The sequence below is a fragment of the Pelophylax lessonae genome (assembly GCF_965119305.1).
Source record: "Pelophylax lessonae genome assembly, chromosome: 10".
NCBI classification, from domain to species: Eukaryota; Metazoa; Chordata; class Amphibia; order Anura; family Ranidae; genus Pelophylax; species Pelophylax lessonae.
In genome coordinates, this window is record NC_138777.1 from 241,162,871 (window position 1) to 241,188,894 (window position 26,024).

Consider the following 26,024-nt stretch of genomic DNA (forward strand, 5'->3'; position numbering starts at 1 on the left):
GAAAGCTCTGCTTGTGGTAAAAAAAAAGGACGTCAAATTCTTTTGGGTACAGCGTCGCACGACCGTGCAATTGTCCGTTAAAGTCACACAGTGCCGAATCGCAAAATAGGGCCTGGTCATTGAGCAGCCAAATCCTCCGGGGCTGAAGTGGTTAAAGAAACAAGCAACTGTGACAGTTAGCAGTTAGCAGTCCCAGCATTCCAGGAATGTAATTTTTTTTTCAAAACTGTTAAATATATTTACAATTAGGATTTAAATGATTTTCGTCTGCTCAGGTGTTCTGGGCTTCAGCAAAATGGCCGCCCACAGCAAGAAGAAACAGGAGCAATGCTGGATTTCAGAGGTCTTTGGTTTACATCACAGATCCTCTTTATCAGATGGTGGGTGGATCTTTAGGGTGGACCCCTTTAGAAATGCTCTCCAGGCAGGAGGGTGGGGGCTGACGCCCTGGGCTCACGGGAAGTGGGTTGAATGGCTCTCCACATTGTTCCAACCAGGAGAGGACTGGGATTGCTAAGTTGGTGACACGGGTCAGACAGAAGGTGAATGGTGTAGTTGGGGCTATTTTCTATTTTTCTCTGCTGCTAAGGGCCGCCATTTTTTTGTATTTTTTCCAGCCTGCACTTGGGCTTGAAATCCTGAACCGTAATCTAAAAGGTCCTGGCACTTACCGCAGTCCTCGGTGCAGTGGCCTAGAGTAAGCACAATGCTGAACCTGTCCTCGGGATCCAGACTTCTGTGGGCCAGCAGGCCGATCAGACTGGATACAATGCCGTACTTTGACAGGCGATGCACGGCTCTGCCTACACAAACCACAGATAGCTTTATTGGCAACAAAAAAATCACATTTAACAATTGGCGTATGGAATAAATTATTTTGAATGTGAAAAGTAGATCTCACTTCGAGGATTCCAGATCATTAAACATTTCAATGTCCTTTAATTGTGACACAGCAGAAGCCCGGTGTGCCAATTCTACAGCGGGGGTGGGGGGGTTTGGCAATATATAACTTTCAGTAACTCGGGTTGGGTTCTCATTATATACATCGAGAGGCATCACTTAGGATGGCCATAGATGGATCAATAAAACTGCCCCCCCGATTCCCCCACCCACATATAGGAGGTGGATGGAGGTTTATCCCCCCCCCCCCCCGATAGTGGGAATTCCCCCACATCAGAAAAGGCTGATAAGAAATTTTCCAATAGGCTGATTGAAGAGAAGTCAATCAGAAGATCAATGTCTGTTCACCCACAATGCCCATACACTGAAATTCAGCCGATTCTGCAAGCTATGTGTTTGCCCAGGCACAGGCATTTCCCAAATTTCTCCCCAAACCTCCCCACCCCCTCTAGCAGATGTCCCCTCCCAGTATCATTCCTTCTTCCTGTCTTTATTACTACCTGTGATATCATCACCAGGTTTGTAGAATGAAGGGACAGCTTCATTCCAATTGACCTGGAGACTTCCACCAGAACTACATATCCCAAAAACCCTTTCCTGCACACAATGTCTGGGCAGACTATTGGGCATCAAGGAGCTGGGAAAGGAATCGATGTATGCAGGATGAGAGGGGCAGAGAAGGGCGGGGGAGGGGGACGGAGTTCTGTAGTCCAGCAGGGAGAGCGGACACGGGTTCAGGAATTGGAGTGCAGCAGAGGCAATGTATTGTCAGCCCAAAGGGAAGAAGTGAGCACCCCGGAGGTCTCGCAGATTATCAGGTTATACCTGTGCTGGGTAAATGTATTTCAGAGATTTACTTTTTTTTTTTTTTTCCATTTTTCCTCAAAGAGTTTATAAATAGCAAACATGTAATACCGTATATACTGGAGTATAAGCCAACTTTTTCAGCAGGTTTTTTCATGCTGAAAAAGCACACCTTGGTTTATATCCGAGTCACGGTCTCACTTACCTTTTCCCTGGTCAGTGTGCATGCGCTGCCGCCACTCGGGAAAGCCCGTACACACTCGGCTATTCCCGGGCAGACGGCGCATGCTTAGTGATGTGTTGGCGCCGGGCGGCACAATTTTTAAATGTAAGGTGGAAAGGTAAGTGAGACTCCCCCAAAGGAGTGTAGGTAAAGGTAAGTGAGACTCCTGTACCATGCCCGCAGCCCTGCATCTCCTGCACTATGCCCGCAGCCCTGCATCTCCTGCACTATGCCCGCAGCCCTGCATCTCCTGCACTATGCCCGCAGCCCTGCATCTCCTGCACCATGCCCACAGTCCTGCATCTCCTGCACCATGCCCACAGTCCTGCATCTCCTGCACCATGCCCACAGTCCCTGTTTTGGGTCTCGTGGTGGTCCAGTTGGGTCCGGTAGCTGCTGCATTTCCCACCCAAGGCTTATACTCGAGTAAATAAGTTTTCCCAGTTTTTTGTGGTAAAATTAGGTGGGTCGGATTATACTTGAGTATATACAGTACTTACTGGCTCTGTAATGGTCTTGTCCCGATCCTCCTCTTCTCGGGTCCCTCCCCCTCCACCCATTGGTGCTTCTATCCCCTCCCCCTGCTGAATGCTCTCATAGCAAGCTGCTTGCTCTGTGCATGCTCACTCCCGAGCCGCCTCTGCTGCCCTGTCCCCCGATCCCTCCTCACTGGCTGTGATTGAAAGCAATGGGAGCCAATGAGGAGGCAGAGACCTGGGAGAGGTAAATATTAAGGGAAGCTGCACACATAGAATGCATTAGGGTTTAAAACCTTCAGCCTTTTAAACTGGCGGCCCTCCAGCTATTATGGAACTACAAGTCCCCATCATGCCTCTGCCTGTGGGAGTCATGCTTGTAACTGTCAGCCTTGCAATGCCTCATGGGACTTGTAGTTCCACAACAGATGGAGGGCCGCCAGTTTGACACCTGTGCTTTAGAGCCTCTCTAACAAACACTTCAATAGGGTACTAATACTATTGTAAGTAAAGCAGTCTGCAACATAAATAAAATCTGGGAATCTTCTGTTCAAAGTAACCAATGCATCTGAAGAGAAAAAAGAAACCAGAATGCAAATACTGGAGCTCCGCCCTTTTCAGAAAAGTAGAGCAGTCGCCTCTTCCATTCTAGGTTTAATTTCCTATAAAATGAAAGGTGATGGGATTTGGACTCTTATTCCATATTTCCTCCACAGTTCTGTACTGCGATTTTCACACCAACCCACAGATAACCGGGAACCACCGACTGACCACTTACTGTTTTCTGCGATACACGCATCCAGAGTCTTGGATACGACCACAGCTAACCTGCAGTCCCTCCCCTTTGTCTGCACATCGGTCACCAGCCGCAGGAGAAGATTGGCCAACGTGTCCAAACCCCCCACAGAAAGAAAGCAATCCTGAGAGAAACCTGCCGAGACAGAAAGAGAAAAACCAACTTTTATTATCAGATTAATATCCGAATCTCCATAAATCCCAGAATCTCCATAAATCCCAGAATCTCCATAAATCCCAGAATCTCCAGAATCTCCATAAATCCCAGAATCTCCATAAATCCCAGACTCTGCCGCATTGCTGTACAGTCACTGAAAACTAGGAGAGATTGGAACAAATTTATTCTAAGATTTCACATCAGACGGGAGAGCCGCCATTATTAGGGATTTCATGTAGAGCACAGCATATATAAAGGAGAATTTACTGTAAGTGAAACTTTCCTCTAAATAAACCCCAAACCTGCTAAGTGAGGTCTGCGTCCCGTCACAATCCGCATCCCGTCACAATCCGCATCCCGTCACAATCCGCATCCCGTCACAATCCGCATCCCGTCACAATCCGCATCCCGTCACAATCCGCGTTCCGTCAGATTAGGAAACGGAAGGGACGTTCCATCACCTGAATACTTACTGTGCATGCGTAGCAGGTTTGCTCATCATCTGACAGAACACCTGCAGTCAGAAGGTGGCAGCCGCCATCTTACTACACCCAGCTACATCTTTAATTTCACAGTCATTTTACCAATAAACTGAGCGGATATAAATAAATATCGTATATTGACATCTGTGATCCTGTTTTGAATGTTACAATTTGAAAGAAGCTGGACGGCAGCAGCAGGAAGGCGGCGGAGGCCATCTTGGTACACCCCACACTGCTCAGCTGAGTCCATCTTGGAACACCCCACACTGCTCAGCGGAGGCCATCTTGGAACACCCCACACTGCTCAGCAGAGGCCATCTTGGAACACCCCACACTGCTCAGTGGAGGCCATCTTGGAACACCCCACACTGCTCAGCAGAGGCCATCTTGGAACACCCCACACTGCTCAGCGGAGGCCATCTTGGAACACCCCACACTGCTCAGCAGAGGCCATCTTGGAACACCCCACACTGCTCAGCGGAGGCCATCTTGGTACACCCCGAACTGCTCAGTGAAGGCCATCTTAGTACACACTGCAGTAATCAGCGGAGGCCATCTTGGTACACCCCGCACTGCTCAGCGCTAAACCTTTATGCTTTGAAAATGTAACATTAAAACCTCATGACAGATCTCAATATACGATATTGATTTATATCCGCTCACTTTATTCAGTAAATGGCTGTGAAATTCAAGCCGTAGCTGGGTGTAGTAGGATGTCTGCTGGCGCCTTATGAATGTCAGATTAGCATGCACGGTAAGTTTTCAGTAGATGGAACGTCACTTCCATTACTTAATCTGACGGGTCGCCTATTCTGACAGAACACCTGTATGGAGAAATACCTCCATCTCTGCTCCTGAGGTCTTCACTGTGCCTCCTAGTGTGCAAAATTGCCATGAAACTGTTTATTCCTAAGGAAGGTGGATAGTCTGCTAGATAGCTGGAAGCCGCCATGGGAATAAACGGATCTGAACCCACAACCTCTGCTGCGTCTGGCAGTACCTCTTCTTGCTGAGCCACCTGAGATGGCATACTGTCTGATCCCTTGAATGATGTGGTCATGTATCCTGTTTCTGGTGATCTTTGAACTCTTTGCTGCTCCCTTGACCTTCCTATTCAAAGTAGAAGTAAAGTTCCACACATTACCTTTACCTACAGGTAGTGTACATATCTCCGTTTAGGAGATATACATTACATGCGCCAGTGGATTTTTAACTGCTTTAAGCCATGTCTCTGCACTTCCTGTTTGCCAGATTATTGTGCTCTCTCCAGCCACTATCTTGCTCCTTTGCATACCTACAGCTGTCCTTATCTCCACTACCACTCGTTACCAACCTTTGGCCTGTTTACTGACTACGCTTTTGCTTGATCCCTACCTCCTATATCTGCTACTAGACCCAGGCTTGCTCACTTCCTGGTGGGGTGAATCTGAGGAAGGTGACCTGGTACTAACATGCAGCAAAACCAATCCCCACCATCAGGGGCTCTGATGAAGACCGGTTAGTACTTAGAACCCACAACTCGGGTGAACCTGTGTCAGCCGTCAGGGTGACCTGCTGGTATACCTATCTTACTCTTCAGTGGGAGCCTCTCTACTTCTATAGCTACTGGTCTCCGGGCCTGACCCCTGACCTTGGCAGGTCTAAAAGAATGAATAGGGCCAAATAGTGAAGATCTTAGAGCCGGGATACATAAATATATGATGCCATGTGAGATATACTCAGGAGGAACTTATTATAAGTAAATTTGTTCATTACCATTGAAAGCCTATTTTACTTATGGCTCAATATATTTTTGTAGTGAAAAAGTCATTTTATTTCCACATGGAATTGCTTCATTTTCTGCTTTACTGAGCAGATCTGAACAGGTCCAAATTTTTCCTGAATTCACACCTGAACCGAACCCAAAGACACACAGAACCCGTTGGGAATGTGGACTGTGGCCGCCCTGCATTCCAATTCGCACATATGTGAACCCGGTCTTAATCTCCCTCATCATGTCCATGGATGATCATCTTTCCCTAACTGCAGGTATCCACTGGGTGTGCCAACACATGAGAACCGTGGCAGAGAGCCGTGGCAGAGAGCTGTGGCAGAGAGCTGTGGCAGAGAGCTGTGGCAGAGAGCTGTGGCAGAGAGCCGTGGGAGAGAGCCGTGGCAGAGAGCCGTGGCAGAGAGCCGTGGCAGAGAGCCGTGGCAGAGAGCCGTGGCAGAGAGCCGTGGCAGAGAGCCGTGGTAAACTATATGTGTATAACTTTACCACTTCCTAATGTGGCAAAACAAATTGCACATGCGTCTTTTTTCTTGTCTCAGCTCGTATAACAATGAGGGACATGAGGCGGCTACAACGTACCTGAGTGTTACCTGAGACTTCATATCAAAATGTGGATTATATTCTGGTCATGGACCTCTATGCCTTTGATCTGGATTAGCCCACTAACCGGCCTGCTGTACCAACTTACCTGCATCCTTCTCTGATTCTTTTTGAAAAATGTAAATAAAGAATGCAAAAAAAACTAAAATGCTAATTTTTACTATTCCTGGACTGTTATAAAATCATTTTACTGCCAGGGACTGACATGAATGGTTCTATATACTCAGTAAGGGACTGAGATGAATGGTTCTATATACTCAGTAAGGGACTGAGATGAATGGTTCTATATACTCAGTAAGGGACTGACATGAATGGTTCTATATACTCAGTAAGGGACTGACATGAATGGTTCTATATACTCAGTAAGGGACTGACATGAATGGTTCTATATACTCAGTAAGGGACTGACATGAAATGTTTGTATAATGAAATATAAAGGTTGCGATGAATATACCGCGCCTTAGCGGAGGCTTCTGTATACTTACGATTATTGGCCACAGAGAGACCAATCAGAGAGCAGACAGGTCTGACTATCTGGGGTTGGACAGAATTCTGCAGCCATTTGTCTGCCCGGGGAAATGCTGAGGTGCTGAGTTTTTGGTTCTCCTCTGGAAGAGAATCACAAATTCAATCAGTCATGGTGTAAGCATGGAAAAATGGAAAAGCGAGCTGCGCTGTCATCGCCCTTCACGGGTGAATAATTCTGTTCATTAACATGTCAGGAGCTGGGAAGAGACTGGGCAGAGGGAATTCTTACCATTCTGAGGGTTATTAACACAGGCACTGAGGGCACTGCACACCGACAGCCACAGCTGGTACCGGGGGTCACCGCTTTCCACCGACAGCAACATGGAGTGTGCTAAGGATGTGCCGCTGAAAGAAAAGATCACCACTAAGAAATACCGGCACCAAATCATCAGAGAACCGGTCTACATAGAGACATGACTGTGCCCCCCCCCCCCCATGTACAAAGCCAGTTCCATAAAGACATGACTGTGCCCCCCCCCCCCCATGTACAAAGCCAGTTCCATAAAGACATGACTGTGCCCCCCCCCCCCCATGTACAAAGCCAGTTCCATAAAGACATGACTGTGCCCCCCCCCCCCATGTACAAAGCCAGTTCCATAAAGACATGACTGTGCCCCCCCCGTGTACAAAGCCAGCTCCATAAAGACATGACTGTGCCCCCCCCCCCCCCATGTACAAAGCCAGCTCCATAAAGACATGACTGTGCCCCCCCCCTGTGTACAAAGCCAGCTCCATAAAGACATGACTGTGCCCCCCCCTATGTACAAAGCCAGTTCCATAAAGACATGACTGTGCCCCCCCATCCCCGTGTACAAAGCCAACTCCATAAAGACATGACTGTGCCCCCCCCTATGTACAAAGCCAGTTCCATAAAGACATGACTGTGCCCCCCCATCCCCGTGTACAAAGCCAGCTCCATAAAGACATGACTGTGCCCCCCCCCTGCACAAAGCCAACTCCATAAAGACATGACTGTGCCCCCCCATCCCCGTGTACAAAGCCAGCTCTATAAAGACATGACTGTGCCCCCCCCCCCTGTACAAAGCCAACTCCATAAAGACATGACTGTGCCCCCCCCCCCATGTACAAAGCCAGCTCCATAAAGACATGACTGTGCCCCCCCCCCCCCTGTACAAAGCCAGCTCCATAAAGACATGACTGTGCCCCCCCCCCCCATGTACAAAGCCAGCTCCATAAAGACATGACTGTGCCCCCCCCCCCCGTGTACAAAGCCAACTCCATAAAGACATGACTGTGCCCCCCCCCCCCCCCATGTACAAAGCCAGCTCCATAAAGACATGACTGTGCCCCCCCCCCCCCCCCTGTACAAAACCAACTCCATAAAGACATGACTGTGCCCCCCCCCATGTACAAAGCCAGCTCTATAAAGACATGACTGTGCCCCCCCCCCATGTACAAAGCCATCTATAAATACATGACTGTGCCCCCCCCCCCTGTACAAAACCAACTCCATAAAGACATGACTGTGCCCCCCCCCCTGTACAAAACCAACTCCATAAAGACATGACTGTGCCCCCCCCCCCGTGTACAAAGCCAGCTCTATAAAGACATGACTGTGCCCCCCCCCCATGTACAAAGCCATCTATAAATACATGACTGTGCCCCCCCCCCCCCTGTACAAAGCCAGCTCCATAAAGACATGACTGTGCCCCCCCCCCCCCCCCCATGTACAAAGACAGATATGGTGTGCTGAGTCTGGCTAAGTGGCCTGCACAGAATTGTGTACTGAAATATTGAGCCGAGGCTTTAACCTTTAATGGGGGGGTCTGATTAAGGCAGCGCCCCCCCCCCATCAGAGTCCACAAGCCAAGGTAAAATGACTGCAGCCACAGAGCCTCCGATTCCTCCGGTATTGAATTGTATGGGAACTCCATGGTCTGCCCTCATGTTGTAAAGCGCCATATAAATTCTGTATTATAATAATAACTAAGGCCATGGTATGTACAGCCCTGCCTGTATGCAATGGTAGCATTTAGATGGGTGGGGGGGATAAAACTGGGGCTCAGCCTCCTGTTATTAAAGCCCCCTGGCTGCCGGAATGAGTAGAGTGTTCGAGTCATTGGGACAAATAAAGAAAAAATATTTTTTCACAAATGTTGGGAGTTTTTCTTCCACTTACCTGAACAGAAGGAGAAGTAATTCCATGCATCCGGATTCCCTCACAAAGACTTGGCCGGCCTCTGAAATATTCAAATCACATTCTCAGCAGCCGTGACCTAAAGTACAACTATGAGCAAAACTTTTCTTTTACATTTTACATTGAACAAAGGAGGGTTATAACCCCTGTCAGACTTTTATTAGCCATCTCTGTGTCCCATTGTGGAGATTTTCCTTCACTTCCTGTCCCACAGCCAAACAGGAAGTGAGAGGAAATCTCTGCCAATTAAAGGAATTTCTTGGGGGCCCCAGAAGTAGTGTCCCCATTGGAGGATTTCTCCTCTGTTACTTTTTCGGGGACAACTCAAAGAGTTTTTTTTTTTACTTTCAATGATGATGGTAAACAGGACAAATAGAGAGAGAAAAAAACTTACAGACGTTTTAATCCCTCCCCACCCTATCCAAAACGAAGGAAAAAGTTTTGCCTTTAGTTATTCTTTACCATGAAATAAAAGAAGAAAATCCTTCATATTACTGAACCCCGAAAAGCCAATTCCCGCAATCAGCTAAAAAATACCCCAATTCCCAAATCTCCCAACTCCCCCATTTTCCAAATCCCCCAAGTCCCAAATCCCCCCTTTCCCAAATCCCCCATTTCCCAAAGCCCCCAATTCCCAAAACCCCCAACTCCAAAATCCACCCAACTCCCAAATCCACCCAACTCCCAAATCCCCCGACTCCCAAACCTCTCAACTCCCCCAACTCCCAAATTCCCCAACTTCCAAATCAACCAATTCTCAAATACCCCGACTCCCAAATCCCCCAACTCCCAAATCCCCCAACTCCCAAATCCCCCAATTCCCAAATTCCCCAACTCCCAAATCCCCCAATTCTCAAATCCTCCAACTCCCAAATTCCCCAACTCCCAAATCCCCCAATTCCCAAATCCCCCGATTCCCAAATCCCCCAATTACCAAATCCCCCAATTACCAAATCCCCAACTCCCAAATCCCCCAATTCTCAAATCCCCCAACTCCCAAATCCCCAACTCCAAAATCCCCCAATTCCCAAATCCACCCAACTCCCAAATCCCCCCAACTCCCAAATCCCCCAATTCCCAAATCCCCCAATTCCCAAATCCACCCAACTCCCAAATCCCCCAATTCCCAAATCCCCCAATTCCCAAATCCACCCAACTCCCAAATCCCCCAATTCCCAAACCCCTCGACTCCCAAATCACCCAATTCCACCCAACTCCCAAATCCCCTAATTCCCAAATCACCCAATTCCCAAATCCACCCAACTCCCAAATCCACCTAACTCCCAAATCCCCCAATTCCCTCAATTCCCAAATCCACCCAACTCCCAAATCCCCCAATTCCCTCAATTCCCAAATCCACCCAACTCCCAAATCTACCCAACTCCCAAATCCCCCAACTCCCAAATCCACCCAACTCCCAAATCCCCCAATTCCCAAATCACCCATCTCCGAAATCCCCCATCTCCGAAATCCCCCATCTCTGAAATACCCCAACTCCAAAATCCCCCAATTTCGTAGGGTATTCGATGTGCCTGCTCGCTCTGCCTCTGCTGCAAAGCTGCTCCTGTCCATTCAGCAGGGTATACGAACCCTTGCCGAGTATGCCATTGAATTTCGTACCCTCGCAGCGCAGGTGGGCTGGAATAATGAGGCTCTGGTGGCGGTCTTCTCTCATGGTCTCTCCGATGCATTGAAGGACGAGATTGCGGCCAAGGATCTCCCTGATGAGCTTGAGGCTCTCATTTCCTTCCTGATTTTATACCAGGCTCAGTGAGAGACCATCCTTTAAGGAGTGCCTGCAGAGACCTCCTACCAGATTGGCTCCTACGTTTTCTTTCCCACCCATTCCTCCCTCACCTCCCACGCCTCCTGGGGATGGTGCATCTGGCTGTGAACCCATGCGGCTGGGGTTCACTCGCCTTTCCGAGGCTGAGCGGGCCTTTAGGAGGAGGGAGGGCCGGTGTCTATTGCGGTCTTGATAGCCATTTCCTGAAATCTTGTCCGACCCGTCCGGGAAACGTTCGCACCTAAGGTACTGTCGGGGGCAGATCTTAGGTGGAATTTCCTCGTCCCTGGTTTCCCGTAAAGATAAACCGCTAATCACAGTTGTCCTCTCCTGGGCAGTGGATTCAGTGGTTACTAAGGCGTTGGTAGACTCCGGTGCTGCCAGTTATTTTATTGACAATATGTTTGTTACTGCGAATGCAACACCCTTGCTGCCTCGTGTTTCTCCACTGGTTATCGAGGCGATTGATGCCAGAACCCTGCAACGGGCACAGGTTACCCATGAGACTGTTCTGGTTGACATGGCGATAGAGGCTGTTCACAGGGAGTCGAACTGTTTCCAGATTATTTTGTCCCCACACTACTCCGTTGTTTTGGGGTACCCTTGGCTTCAGAAGCATAATCCAACCTTTGATTGGCAGTCGGTCTCTTGGTCTCCACAGTGTGGCGCTGTTTGTATCCATGGGCCTGTTAAGGTACTTTGTACCTCTTCAGATTCAGTGTTGCCTACTGAATATCCTGAGTATCCAGATGTATTTGACAAGGTGCATCCTGGTACTCTTCCTCCTCATCCTCTGTACGATTGTGACATAAACTTGCAACCTGGTGCCATTCCCCCTCATGGCAGGGTTTATCCTCTCTCAGTTGTGGAGAATAAGGCCATGGAGGAGTACGTTGTGGATGCACTTACTCGGGGGCACATTCGCAAGTCCAAGATGGGAGAGTTGAGACCTTGCATTGATTATAGGGGCCTCAATTGCATCACGGTCAATAATGCATACCCAATTCTGTTGGATTACTTAATTGTCCTCAAGGGAGCAGCGATCTTTACCAAGCTTGACCTAAGGGCCTCATATAACCTTGTATGGATCAAGGAGGGCGATGAGTGGAAGACAGCGTTTAATACCAGAACCGGTCATTACGAATGTCTGGTGATGCCCTTTGGCTTGTGCAATGCGCCCGCTGTCTTCCAGGAGTTTATCACTGATGTATTTTGTGATTTGTTGCAGCAATGTGTGGTTGTCTATTTGGACGACATCTTGATTTACTCGGACTCCATTGAATCACATTACCTGGATGTCAGACGGGTGCTGCAATGGTTATGTGAGAATGGGATTTTCTCTAAGCTTGAGAAATGTGAATTCCACCTGTCTCTAGTTGCCGTCATGCTGAAGGGTTCTCCATGGACTCTCAGAAGGTATCGGTTGTTCTACAATGGCCTTGGCAGGCAGGGAGGGGGGGAGGGGGAGGACAGAGGAAAGCTGAGGATGATGGAGGCACGTAAACTTACAATGGTGTCAGGGCTCAGCAGCCATGATAAAGCGTGGTCAGTTTACGGGGGGGAGGGCAGAACCAGGCAGGATCAGCCAGTTATTTTAGATGATACAAAGGGCCAAATGACACAGAACAAGCACTGTGCTGTTATTGGTGCTTTAACCACATGAGGACCGCCCTACGCAGATATACTATGGCAGGGCGGCCCCCCTGCTCGAACCAACATACCTGGGCGACCTGCTCCCGCTGTGATTGGACACAGCGGGAGCTAACCAGCGGGTCCCGCGGACACAATGTCCACCGGGGACTCGCCGATCGCTCCGAGGAGAGGCAGAATGGCGGTCTGCCTATGTAAACAAGGCAGACCTCTGTTCTGTCGAAAAGGAAGATGGAGATCTTTTGTTTCTGCTAAGCAGAAACACAGATCTCGGTCTTCCTTCAGTAAGGCCACCTCCCCCACACAGTTAGAAAGCACCCCCTAGGAGCACATTCCCTGCCAGTGTCATTAGTAAAGCATTTTTTTAGCACTAATCGCTGTATTTGTGTCACTGGTCCCCAAAAAGCGTCAGTTAGTGTCAGATTAGTCCGCCGCAGTGTTGCAGCCCCGTTAAAAATCGCTGATCGGCCGCTGAGCAGTCAAGTGACTGTCTGGGTGTTACCCCCCACGCACCTGTAGCCGGCCATGTGATAGATGCCGGTGGGTGCCGGGAATTGCCTAAGAACGGTCCTTACACCCAATGTCATAGTTTGCATTATACATCTCTCTGTGGTGGGCTCTCAGGGGTCAGCATGGTTGTATTAAGTTATTTTATGATATCCATCTTCACGTTCCAGTTCCTTGTCAGCACGATATCTTATTCAACTGTTGGATATGTATTTTTTATTTTCTCTCGATGTCATTCAATGTATCCCTCTGTGGGATTTGTCATATGCCTTCTATATTTCCTTCAATAAACGAATTTATAAAAAATAAATAAAAAAATCGCTGATCTCCGCCATTATTAGTAAAAATAAATAAAAATTCCAAAAATCTATCGCAGAGTTTGTAGACAATATAACATTCACGCAAACCAATTAATATACACATATTGGGATTTTTTTTTACCAAAAACATATAGCAGAATACATATTGAAATATATTGATGAATAAATTAGATTTTTTTTACATTTTTTATTGCAGAAAGTAAATATTGTCTTTTTTTTTTTTTCAAAACTGTCGCTCTTTTTATGTCTATTACGCAAAAAATAAAAATCGCATTTTTAAAATACCACCAAAAGAAATCTCTGTTTGTGGGAAAAAAAGGACATCAATGTTATTTGGGTACAGCGTCGCACGACTGTGAAATAGTCTGATAAAATAACGCACTACTGAATCACAAAAAATGGCCTGGTCATGAAGGGGGTAAAACCTTCACGGGCTGAAGTGGTAAAAGGGACAGGATCCATTTTTTTTTTGAGTAACAAAAGCTTTGAGTTTGTACATGCTATTAACCACTTGCCGACCGTTCACTCGAGCTCTACTGCGGCAAAGTGGCTCGTTCCCGTCAAGCAACGTAGACCTACGTCGCTGGACTCCTCCCCTTGTGGGCGGCGCACGCGCGCCGCCGGAGGCTCGCTCCCGCTGTATTCAGTCACGGCGGGAGTCGGGCCAGGGGAGGAGCTGCGGCGATCATAGGGGAATCTAGTTTGGAGATCCGCCTGCTTGTGTAAACAGAGCGGGCGGATCTCCTAAGTGACAGGCAGTGACAGATTGCAGGATACAGCATAGCTCAACCTGCGATCTGTCCCTGTGTCACTCAGTCACCTCCCCCCACACACGTTAGTAAGCACCAGGCATACATTAACCCCTCCCTCTCCAATAAAATTAACCCCTTCCCTGCCACTGTCCTTTTTACAGTAACAGTACATATTTATAGCACTGATTACTGGAGTAATGTCACTGGTACCCCCAAAAGTGTCAGTCAAGGGTCCGATCTGTCCGCCACAATGTCGCAGTCCCGCAAAAAAAAAATCGCAGATCACTGCCATTACTCGTTAAAAAAAAAACACCAAAAATGACAAAAATCTTTCCCTTAGTTAGTAAACGCAATAACTTTTGTGCAAACCAATCAAAATACGCTTATCGTGATTTTTTTTTACCAAACATATGTAGCAGAAAACAAATTGGCCAAAAATGTAAAAAAAATTAGATTTTTACATTTTTTTGGGGGGAATTTCATATAAAAAAATGTGAAAAATATTATTTTTTTCAAAATTGCCGCTCTTTTTTTGTTTATAGCGCAAAAAGTAAAAATCGCACAGGTGATCAAATACCACCAAAAGAAAGCTCTGTTTGTGGGAAAAAAAGGACGTAAATTTTGTTTGGGTATGGCGTTGCACGACCGCGCAATTGTCAGTTAAAGTCGCACAGCGCCGAATCGCAAAAAGTGGCCTGGACGTAAGACAGCAAAATCCTCCGGTGGTAAAGTGGTTAAAAATCCTCCGGTGGTAAAGTGGTTAAAAATCCTCCGGTGGTAAAGGGGTTAATGTATACCATGATATGATTTCCTTGTCTTTTCCTTTTATTGGTTAATTTTTCCCCCGATACACCCGGTATAGTTAGGGGACAAACACAACCCCACAATAAGATCTTTGTTACCTTGTGTCCCATTCATCTACTGTGATCCTTTATTGGTACCTAAATAAAAGTTACTATAATACAATAACTTTATGCATACATGACAAACACAAAATACAATCATTTATTCAATCTTCAAGATCTGTAATAAAGAATGCAGAGAAGGCAGCCAGGTGTTACAGTCAGGTTAGGGGGGGGGGGGGGCTCTTTGGTCATATATATACATAGTGGATCCATGTGATCACAGGTCACCAATGCAATCAGCAATATATGAGGAAGTGCATAGAAGAGAAAACTGTAACACTGAGAAAAGGAAACAGCGGCACAGAGCCTGCAGAATTCTCGTCTGTGAAATGTGTGGTCACCCAGGACTGGAGGGATTGGTGGGTCACAGAGATATGTATATAAGGGTCCTTTCACACAAGCTCCTCAGGCCGCCTGTCAGTGGATCAGAAGCTCCTGACCTCAGATATTAGATTGCAGCTGAAGGCGTTGCATATAAACTGACTGCTTTACTATCTTCTCTGCAGCAATCTAATGAACAGATGTGCACTGCATAACTTTTGCTGGTTTAATAAGGAAAACAAACTTACTGTTATTAGAAACCAGAACCAGAAGAAGGAAAACGGACATCCTTTTAAGATTGACAGACGATCGGTCATCAGATAACACAATACTGACATCTTTAAAAAGCTCCGGAGTGCACAAAGTCTGCTGGCAAAATACTGCAAAAAGACAGAAATGTCATCAAATCAGCTTCCTGCAGCACCTTGTCCCAGGTGTGGGCAGAATATTACCGTTCAAATTTCTCCACCATATCTACTACACGCCAGCTAGCCTAGTGAACATATACAGTCGGGTCCATAAATATTGGGACATGGACACAATTCTAATCTTTTTGGCTCTATACACCAGTATTTCTCAACCTTTTTTCAGTTGTGGCACCCTTAACAATTCTGCACAATCTCGAGGCACACAATTCTAAAATGTAAAAAAAAGTGATTTGTTCCTCCACTATTGCAAACTGGTATAGACTAGTATTCTAGAGTTTCTCTTCTCCCTCAGTTTCTCTTCTTCTAATTGCTAATATGACCCTAGTGCTGATGGATAAGGAATGAGAAGGAGTAAATAAGGATGCTGTGCCAACACCCATCATTCTCCTTATCAACCAGTGATGTCACTGGTTGTCAGGGTGCCAGTCACTTGACCAGCACAGTGCCAAGAGTTGTAATTCTACAAAGTAAAAACCTGTGGCAATTTGTTGCCATTTTGCCAAGGCACCCCTGAAGAACCCAGGAGGCACCCTGGTTGAAAAAGGCTGCTATACACCACCACAATGGATCTGAAATGAAACAAACAAGATGTGCTTTAACTGCAGACTTTCAGCTTTAATTTGAGGGAATTTACATCCAAATCAGGTGACCGGTGTAGGAATTACAACAGTTTGTATATGTGCCTCCCACTTTTTAAGGGACCAAAAGTAATGGGACAGATTAAGAATCCTAAATCAAACTTTCACTTTTTAATACTTGGTTGCAAATCCTTTGCAGTCAATTACAGCCTGAAGTGTGGAAGGCATAGACATCACCAGACGCTGGGTTTCATCCCTGGTGATGCTCTGCCAGGCCTCTACTGCAACTGTCTTCAGTTCCTGCTTGTTCTTGGGGCATTTTCCCTTCAGTTTTGTCTTCAGCAAGTGAAATGCATGCTCAATCCGATTCAGGTCAGGTGATTGGCTTGGCCATTGCATAACATTCCACTTCTTTCCCTTAAAAAACTCTTTGGTTGCTTTCGCAGTATGCTTCGGGTCATTGTCCATCTGCACTGTGAAGCGCCGTCCAATGAGTTCTGAAGCATTTGGCTGAATATGAGCCGATAATATTCCCGAAACACTTCAGAATTCATCCTGCTGCTTCTGTCAGCAGTCACATCATCAATAAATACAAGAGAACCAGTTCCATTGGCAGCCATACATGCCCACGCCATGACACTACCACCACCATGCTTCACTGATGAGGTGGTATGCTTTGGATCATGAGCAGTTCCTTTCCTTCTCCATACTCTTCTCTTCCCATCACTCTGCTACAAGTTGATCTTGGTCTCATCTGTCCATAGGATGTTCCAGAACTGTGAAGGCTTTTTTAGATGTTGTTCGGCAAACTCTAATCTGGCCTTCCTGTTTTTGAGGCTCACCAATGGTTTACATCTTGTGGTGAACCCTCTGTATTCACTCTGGTGAAGTCTTCTCTTGATTGTTGACTTTGACACACATACACCTACCTCCTGGAGAGTGTTCCTGACCTGACACACATACACCTACCTCCTGGAGAGTGTTCTTCATCTGACACACATACACCTACCTCCTGGAGAGTGTTCTTCATCTGACACACATACACCTACCTCCTGGAGAGTGTTCTTCATCTGACACACATACACCTACCTCCTGGAGAGGGTTCTTCATCTGACACACATACACCTACCTCCTGGAGAGTGTTCCTGATCTGACACACATACACCTACCTCCTGGAGAGTGTTCCTGATCTGACACACATACACCTACCTCCTGGAGAGTGTTCCTGATCTGACACACATACACCTACCTCCTGGAGAGTGTTCCTGATCTGACACACATACACCTACCTCCTGGAGAGTGTTCCTGATCTGACACACATACACCTACCTCCTGGAGAGTGTTCCTGATCTGACACACATACACCTACCTCCTGGAGAGTGTTCTTCATCTGACACACATACACCTACCTCCTGAAGAGTGTTCCTGATCTGACACACATACACCTACCTCCTGGAGAGTGATCTTGATCTGACACACATACACCTACCTCCTGGAGAGTGTTCTTCATCTGACACACATACACCTACCTCCTGGAGAGTGTTCCTGATCTGACACACATACACCTACCTCCTGGAGAGTGATCTTGATCTGACACACATACACCTACCTCCTGGAGAGTGTTCCTGATCTGACACACATACACCTACCTCCTGGAGAGTGTTCTTCATCTGACACACATACACCTACCTCCTGAAGAGTGTTCCTGATCTGACACACATACACCTACCTCCTGGAGAGTGTTCCTGATCTGACACACATACACCTACCTCCTGGAGAGTGTTCTTGATCTGACACACATACACCTACCTCCTGGAGAGTGTTCTTGATCTGACACACATACACCTACCTCCTGGAGAGTGTTCTTCATCTGACACACATACACCTACCTCCTGAAGAGTGTTCCTGATCTGACACACATACACCTACCTCCTGGAGAGTGTTCTTCATCTGACACACATACACCTACCTCCTGGAGAGTGTTCTTGATCTGACACACATACACCTACCTCCTGGAGAGTGTTCCTGATCTGGCCAACTGTTGTGAAGGGTGTTTTCTTCACCAGGGAAAGAATTATTCGGTCATTCACCACAGTTGTTTTCCGTGGTCTTCCAGGTCTTTTGGTGTTGCTGAGCTCACCGGGGCGTTCTTTGTTTTTTTAAGGATGTTCCAAACAGTTGATTTGGCCACACCTAATGTTTTTGCTTTCTCTCTGATTGGTTTGTTTTGTTTTTTTCAGCCTAATGATGGCTTCACTGATAGTGACAGCTCTTTGGATCTCATATTGAGAGTTGACAGCAACAGATTCCAAATGCAAATAGCACACTTGAAATGAACTCTGGATCTTTTATCTGCTCCTTCTAAATGGGATAATGAGGGAATAACACACACCTGGCCATGGAACAGCTGAGCAGCCAATTGTCCCATTACTTTTGGTCCCTTAAAAAGTGGGAGGCACAAATACAAACTGTTGTAATTCCTACACCTTTCACCTGATTTGGATGTAAATTCCCTCAAATTAAAGCTGAAAGTCTGCAGGTAAAGCACATCTTGTTTGTTTCATTTCAAATCCATTGTGATGGTGTATAGAGCCAAAAAGATTACAATTGTGTCGATGTCCCAATATTTATGGACCTGACTGTATGTGTCCCCCACCGCTGAGTGTTGGAGATGTACCTTCTCTCCGGCAGATTTCTTTGCCCCTTCATTCAGCGGTTTGGGAAGAGGTTACACAATATCTCACTAATCTCACAACCTCGCCAGTTCTGTTCACCATCCAGCTATGCCTGTTGGGTTTGACAGAAGATGACACAGGACGATGGGGAGCATGCTTCTTTTTTTTATCCAATCCTCCTCCTCCAATGGAAAAGTCCAATGGCTCGTGCTCTGAGCAATAGGAAGGGATTGGTGAACAGAGCTCTGCCCTTTTACCCATTTACATTGGGGGTGTCATAGGAAGTATGAGAAGGTAAGGGGCAGCTGGATTGCAGTGACTGATACAAGCGGGTAGTCCTACATGAATTGCCCTCCATTCTGGGTACAGAGATGGTTTTTAGAGAAGAGCGGGCAGCCATGGCGGGATTGTTTAATATTTTACTCTGCTCTGGATTGCGGTGTGGATCTGTTCCACTCTATCTCTGGGTGCTGGGTTATCCATCCTTTGGGGGTCTATTTCTTAATTTTTATCCTGATCTCCTCCATGTCATATCATATATTGTACCCTAAGATATGGCTAAGGGGACTCTGCTATATCAAAGAGAGGGCAGAGGTATTTGGGGGGGGGGGGGGGCAGCTTATTCTGCGTAACCAATATTACTGCCTCCTGGGGGAAGTTTTTGGCTTTTTTTATATATATTTTTTTGTTTTGTTTTTTTGGACTGCTATTTTTGTACTATAATCTTTAAAAAAAACTCAATAAAATCGAATTTGCAAAAAAATAAAAAATAAGCTTCATGCACAAAGCTGAGAATCTGCAGTTATGTGACTCTGAGGATTCATTACCATTACTCTCTGCAAGGACACCAAGAGTGTAGAAAGAGACCTCCTTTAATGTCGGCTGAGCGCTGGACTTCACTAAACTGACGATGAATAATAAGCCACCAATTTCTCTGAAGTAATCACAGGCATCACCTGCAGAACATAGAATTGGAGTCTGGGAGTCATTTCAATGTATATATTCATTTATTAATACCAATTTTATAATATAAGTACTCTGCCACCCATGTGAGATCTCTATACCATCATAGGGGCTCCAGTTAGAAATGTTTAGCTGTGAAAAGAGGCCCCTGTCCTCCATAAATTCCCCTTCCCCCCACAACAGAACCCCCCCCCCCATCTTCACCCATTCTCACCTGGGACAATGGTGGGATATGCTGCTAAGTCAGGTTGGTTGTCAGGGACCTTGCTGTGTAATGACGACCCCACAACTCCCTGCCAAGGTCACCGGAGAAAGGCCCATACACCCTGGGCACAGTTCTGCTGGTGAGCCACTACCAAAATGGCAGCCAGCAGTGTTGGTGGGAATCACTCCGGTGTCACCCAACCTACGCCATTTTGGAGCATTTTCTTGCTCAGTCTGACTGGCCATGGTGTCAGGCGGGTGAAACAGCAAGTGATGCCGGTTACTGGGCAGTGCGATCCTTGACAACAATCCCAGCTATGCAGCACAGAATAAAGGGTTATGTGGCAATGTTGGGTGCAAATGTCCAGTACTAAAATGTTTCCTCTGTTTGCAGAAGTTCTCTTTACATCCTCACAGCAAATACATTTACAGGCACCTCTCCTGCCACCTATAAAAGTGATCCTGTTGCAAATCTGCTGCTGGGATCACTTTTATCTGAAAGCCGGCCGCCAAAAGAAAAAGAAAAAAAAAAAAAAAAAAAAAAAAAGATACCAGGGGGAGTTATGGCCGCTAGCTGCTGAAGACGTCTAGCCAATGACGAAACACGTTAGGTGGAACGCACGTCGTGACGTCACATGAGCTAGGTGGAACGCAAGCCGGAAGTGCCGCTCTCCACGCTGTTGCTCGCATATGTGACGGCGGTTTATCCGTTTTTATTCCTTTTCATCTACATTTGGACCCTGTAATGGCTTGTTTGGATATTGTGCAATAAAATTACCTGTTGAAAAAACGTTACTGCACTATCTGGACCTTCCCCTTCTTTTGTATATATCCTTGGTTGGAGGTGAATAGCAGGAGGAGCGTTGCTATAGGAGAAGGTATCCATCTGGAGGGAACGTATCCCGGCCCTGGGGGTCACCCAAGCTCTTATGGTCCTAGTGTCGTAAGGCACATAGGACCCAAGTGATCTGGTGAGTGAGAAATTCTTCTATCTGTCACGGTGGAGCATAAGGAGTGATACCAGGGATTAAGTGGAAAACCTATCACCAAGCACTAAGCACTATTCACTGTGCACTTTATTGAATTGAACTTTCATCACTAGAAGTCACTTTTTTGCACATGAACTATATGGAAAATTTGTGAGAATATTTACATACCTCATGCACCGTTTATGAACTTGTGTTTTTTCCATTAATATTCTTTGAATTTATATGAATTTATATATATCTTAAAGTATTTACATTTTTGATATACTACTTATATTGGATCACGGGGGTTTTGTTACACTTTATATGCACTTTAACAATTTTTGAATATCTCAAACAGCGTTAGGACTTTTTTTCATTATTATATAATTTTCTAGAAATTTAAGCAAGCGCTATAGGTAATCCTATACAAATAGATTACTTCACATTTGAGCACTCGCACTTTACTATAGCAGCTGCAATTCACTATTTATTTATTTATACATTCAATATTTATCTATTTATTAGATCAACTTGTAAATGATATTTTTTTTCCATTGGCGCGGGAGATATACATACCGGTAGTATATTGCACCTTTCAGTACATTTACAGTTAGGCGGTCAGCAAGTGGTTAAAGCCCAACGCCAGGATCCTGATAAATTTACATTTCCAGATCTTCTCCTCAGCCTCTATTACAATGCTGACAAATTGTAAATCTAAAATTCTTACTTTCCTATTAATTCTCAATTTTCAGTTCCCAGTGGCATCATCTTTTCCTTCGAAAACCGTGCATTTCCATCCCCCGGGAGGAGGACTGTCTGTATTCTCACATGTCTCATCCATGTGGGGAATCAGCACTACATTTCCCATAATGCAACGGGAAATGCAGGAAGCGAAGGCTGGATGTGGTCGCAGCTTGGGGTGAGATGAGTGCAGGGGTGGAGCTGAGATGAAGAATGGGCTGGGGCTGAGTTTAGGGCGGAGCTGGAGGGTGATGATGCAGGTGCAGTGGGCGGTTCAGACTGGGAGTTTAAACTTCTAAATACGCCCACTAAATCGAGCGAGGAAATTATTTACATCACCACGCGCTGCGGCAGAACTACTGTGGGGAAGTTACCAGGCCGGTGGCTGTGAGTATGATGGGCACAGTGGTCAACGGCAGATGTGCAGGTAAATCTGAGCTGCAAAGATGAAGAACAGCAATGGATATCTCACGTTCAGTATTCCTGATAAGGCAGTAAAGCCCTGTACACACGATAAGAAAATCTGAAGGGAAATTTCGTCCGACGACCGATCTGTCGATTTTCGGATTGTTAGTACGGTGCTTTCGACAGCCGACTCCGACTTTTCGTCCGAAAAAATCCTGATGTGCCGGCTATAAAATTTTTATCGTCCGTCAACACAACGTCCGATTTTCATCTCATTGGTACAGATTTCGACGGAAAAAAATCTTAAGAGCAAGACTAGGCTCAGAGAGGAAAGAACACATAGAAAGCAATCCAACACATGACATCACTTCTATCACATGACATCACTTCTATCACATGACATCACTCCTATCACATGACATCACTTCTGTCACATGACATCACTTCTATCACATTACATCACTTCTATCACATGACATCACTTCTATCACATGACATCACTCCTATCACAGGACATCACTTCTATCACATGACATCACTTCTATCACATGACATCACTTCTATCACATGACATCACTTCTATCACATGACATCACTCCTATCACATGACATCACTTCTATCACATGACTTCACTTCTATCACATGACATCACTCCTATCACATGACATCACTCCTATCACATGACATCACTCCTATCACATGACATCACTCCTATCACATGACATCACTCCTATCACATGACATCACTTCTATCACATCTATCACATGACATCACTCCTACCACATGACATCACTTCTATCACATGACATCACTCCTATCACATGACATCACTCCTATCACATGACATCACTTCTATCACATGACATCACTTCTATCACATGACATCACTTCTATCACATGACTTCACTTCTATCACATGACGTCACTCCTATCACATGACATCACTTCTATCACATGACATCACTCCTATCACATGACTTCACTCCTATCACATGACATCACTCCTATCACATGACTTCACTCCTATCACATGACATCACTTCTATCACATGACATCACTTCTATCACATGACATCACTTCTATCACATGACATCACTCCTATCACATGACATCACTCCTATCACATGACATCACTTCTATCACATGACATCACTTCTATCACATGACATCACTCCTATCACATGACATCACTTCTATCACATGACATCACTTCTAAAGTAGAATTCTGTCCTACGGGAAAATTCTTATGAAAATAACCTCTTCACTTTCCACATCAGACCGGCATGCCACAAAAAAACGGACGACAGATCGTTCGATAATCTGATCGTGTGTACGGGGCTTCAGCACCACATTTGTGTAAGGTATGAAAGCATCGTTGTAGATATTCAAAAACATTTCTACCTAGTTCAGCTTCAAGCTCATAGATGGGTCAGATTTGGCCGGTTAAGCAGGGTTGGCAGAGATTCAGTCAGGGTGCGGCCCTCCCAAATCCACAGAAGTCAGCTGTTAGATCCACTTCTGACAATCCTACAAGCTGGAAAACTTTTCTTGATCAGTGACTGCAGCCGCTGATCACTGAATTCTGACAGCAGAGAGTCACAGTCAATATATAATATCCCGGTTGGGGGGAGGGGTTCTTCCATACACCTTGTCCGTGTGAATAGAGGAATCAGTTTTGTTTTCATTCAGTCTGATGAACCATCTATGACCAGATTCCCACCCTCCACACATTCAGAGAATACCCCATTCTTCCCGATTCCCACCCTCCACATACAGAGAATACCCCATTCTTCCCGATTCCCACCATCCACACATACAGAGAATACCCCATTCTTCCCGATTCCCACCCTCCACATATACAGAGAATACCCCATTCTTCCCGATTCCCACCCTCCACCATTCACAGAGAATACCCCATTCTTCCCGATTCCCACCCTCCACAATTCACAGAGAATACCCCATTCTTCCCGATTCCCACCCTCCACAATTCACAGAGAATACCCCATTCTTCCCGATTCCCACCCTCCACAATTCACAGAGAATACCCCATTCCTCCCGATTCCCACCCTCCACATACAGAGAATACCCCATTCTTCCCGGTTCCCACCCTCCACATACAGAGAATACCCCATTCTTCCCGATTCCCACCCTCCACAATTCACAGAGAATACCCCATTCTTCCCGATTCCCACCCTCCACAATTCACAGAGAATACCCCATTCTTCCCGATTCCCACCCTCCACAATTCACAGAGAATACCCCATTCCTCCCGATTCCCACCCTCCACAATTCACAGAGAATACCCCATTCTTCCCGATTCCCACCCTCCACAATTCACAGAGAATACCCCATTCTTCCCGATTCCCACCCTCCACATATACAGAGAATACCCCATTCTTCCCGATTCCCACCCTCCACAATTCACAGAGAATACCCCATTCTTCCCGATTCCCACCCTCCACATATACAGAGAATACCCCATTCTTCCCGATTCCCACCCTCCACAATTCACAGAGAATACCCCATTCTTCCCGGTTCCCACCCTCCACAATTCACAGAGAATACCCCATTCTTCCCGATTCCCACCCTCCACAATTCACAGAGAATACCCCATTCTTCCCGATTCCCACCCTCCACATATACAGAGAATACCCCATTCTTCCCGATTCCCACCCTCCACAATTCACAGAGAATACCCCATTCTTCCCGATTCCCACCCTCCACACATACAGAGAATACCCCATTCTTCCCGATTCCCATCCTCCACAATTCACAGAGAATACCCCATTCTTCCCGATTCCCACCCTCCACAATTCACAGAGAATACCCCATTCTTCCCGATTCCCACCCTCCACAATTCACAGAGAATACCCCATTCTTCCCGATTCCCACCCTCCACATATACAGAGAATACCCCATTCTTCCCGATTCACACCTCACATGAACACAGAGAAAAGGAACTTACTGTTATTCTGGCAGATGGAGCGGATCGCCACCAAAGTGTCCTTCTGTAAGTCAGGATTATCCATTTGAAATTTCAGACATTCTAATAATAATTTCAGATCAGTCTTCATTTCTAGAATGATAGAAAGATGAAAATATAGAAGAAGAAAAGGTAAAAATAATACATAGACATGTAAGAAGACTGTGGGGGGCGCTCTGCAAGGACGTTCAATGAAACGAAAGATCTGCCCTTCAACAAAATGGTGTCCATCTGCAGACAGACACCGACCCCCTTCTGTATGAATGTGTATATGGTGAGTAGAGGACGGTGCCCACTCCTGAAGGGAACCCATCACCTCTTGGAGAAGGTGGAGTGCAGGAGCTGACGCCATCCTTTGTTCAGCTTAAGCCCCCATACATACATGGGCCGAATATTGGGCGGCATCAGCCGGTTCAACAGAAACCGGACAACATTGGGCCCATGTGTACAGACAGTGACCTGTCCAACAGAAGATGCCCATCATTCAGCCCGTGTGTACAGACGGTGACCTGTCCAACAGAAGATGCCCATCATTCGGCCCGTGAGTACAGACGGTGACCTGTCCAACAGAAGATGGCCAACATTCGGCCCATGTGTACAGACGGTGACCTGTCCAACAGAAGATGGCCAACATTCGGCCCGTGTGTACAGACGGTGACCTGTCCAACAGAAACTGGCCAACATTCGGCCCGTGTGTACAGACGGTGACCTGTCCAACAGAAACTGGCCAACATTCGGCCCGTGCGTACAGACGGTGACCTGTCCAACAGAAACTTGCTAACATTTGGCCCATGTGTACAGACGGTGGCCTGTCCAACAGAAGATGGCCAACATTCGGCCTGTGTGTACAGACGGTGACCTGTCCCAACATTCGGCCCGTGTGTACAGACGGTGACCTGTCCAACAGAAGATGGCCAACATTCGGCCCGTGTGTACAGACG

The 26,024-nt window shown here is 46.3% G+C and overlaps 2 protein-coding genes across 2 annotated transcripts in view; both read right to left on the reverse strand.

The window, feature by feature from the left end:
• DYNC1LI2 (dynein cytoplasmic 1 light intermediate chain 2) overlaps positions 1–26,024 on the reverse strand; it is a 332,150-nt gene that overhangs the window by 183,936 nt on the left and 122,190 nt on the right. The gene's annotated exons all lie outside the window — the stretch shown is intronic.
• TERB1 (telomere repeat binding bouquet formation protein 1) overlaps positions 1–26,024 on the reverse strand; it is a gene marked incomplete at its 5' end in the record, with an annotated part of 113,547 nt that overhangs the window by 67,877 nt on the left and 19,646 nt on the right. Inside the window, 8 exons of the mRNA XM_082271067.1 lie at positions 672–803; positions 3,182–3,334; positions 6,694–6,816; positions 6,966–7,081; positions 8,877–8,937; positions 15,384–15,515; positions 19,644–19,772; positions 25,066–25,176. Coding sequence (XP_082127193.1) covers positions 672–803; positions 3,182–3,334; positions 6,694–6,816; positions 6,966–7,081; positions 8,877–8,937; positions 15,384–15,515; positions 19,644–19,772; positions 25,066–25,176 — 957 coding nt within the window. The remainder of the gene's footprint in view (positions 1–671; positions 804–3,181; positions 3,335–6,693; positions 6,817–6,965; positions 7,082–8,876; positions 8,938–15,383; positions 15,516–19,643; positions 19,773–25,065; positions 25,177–26,024) is intronic.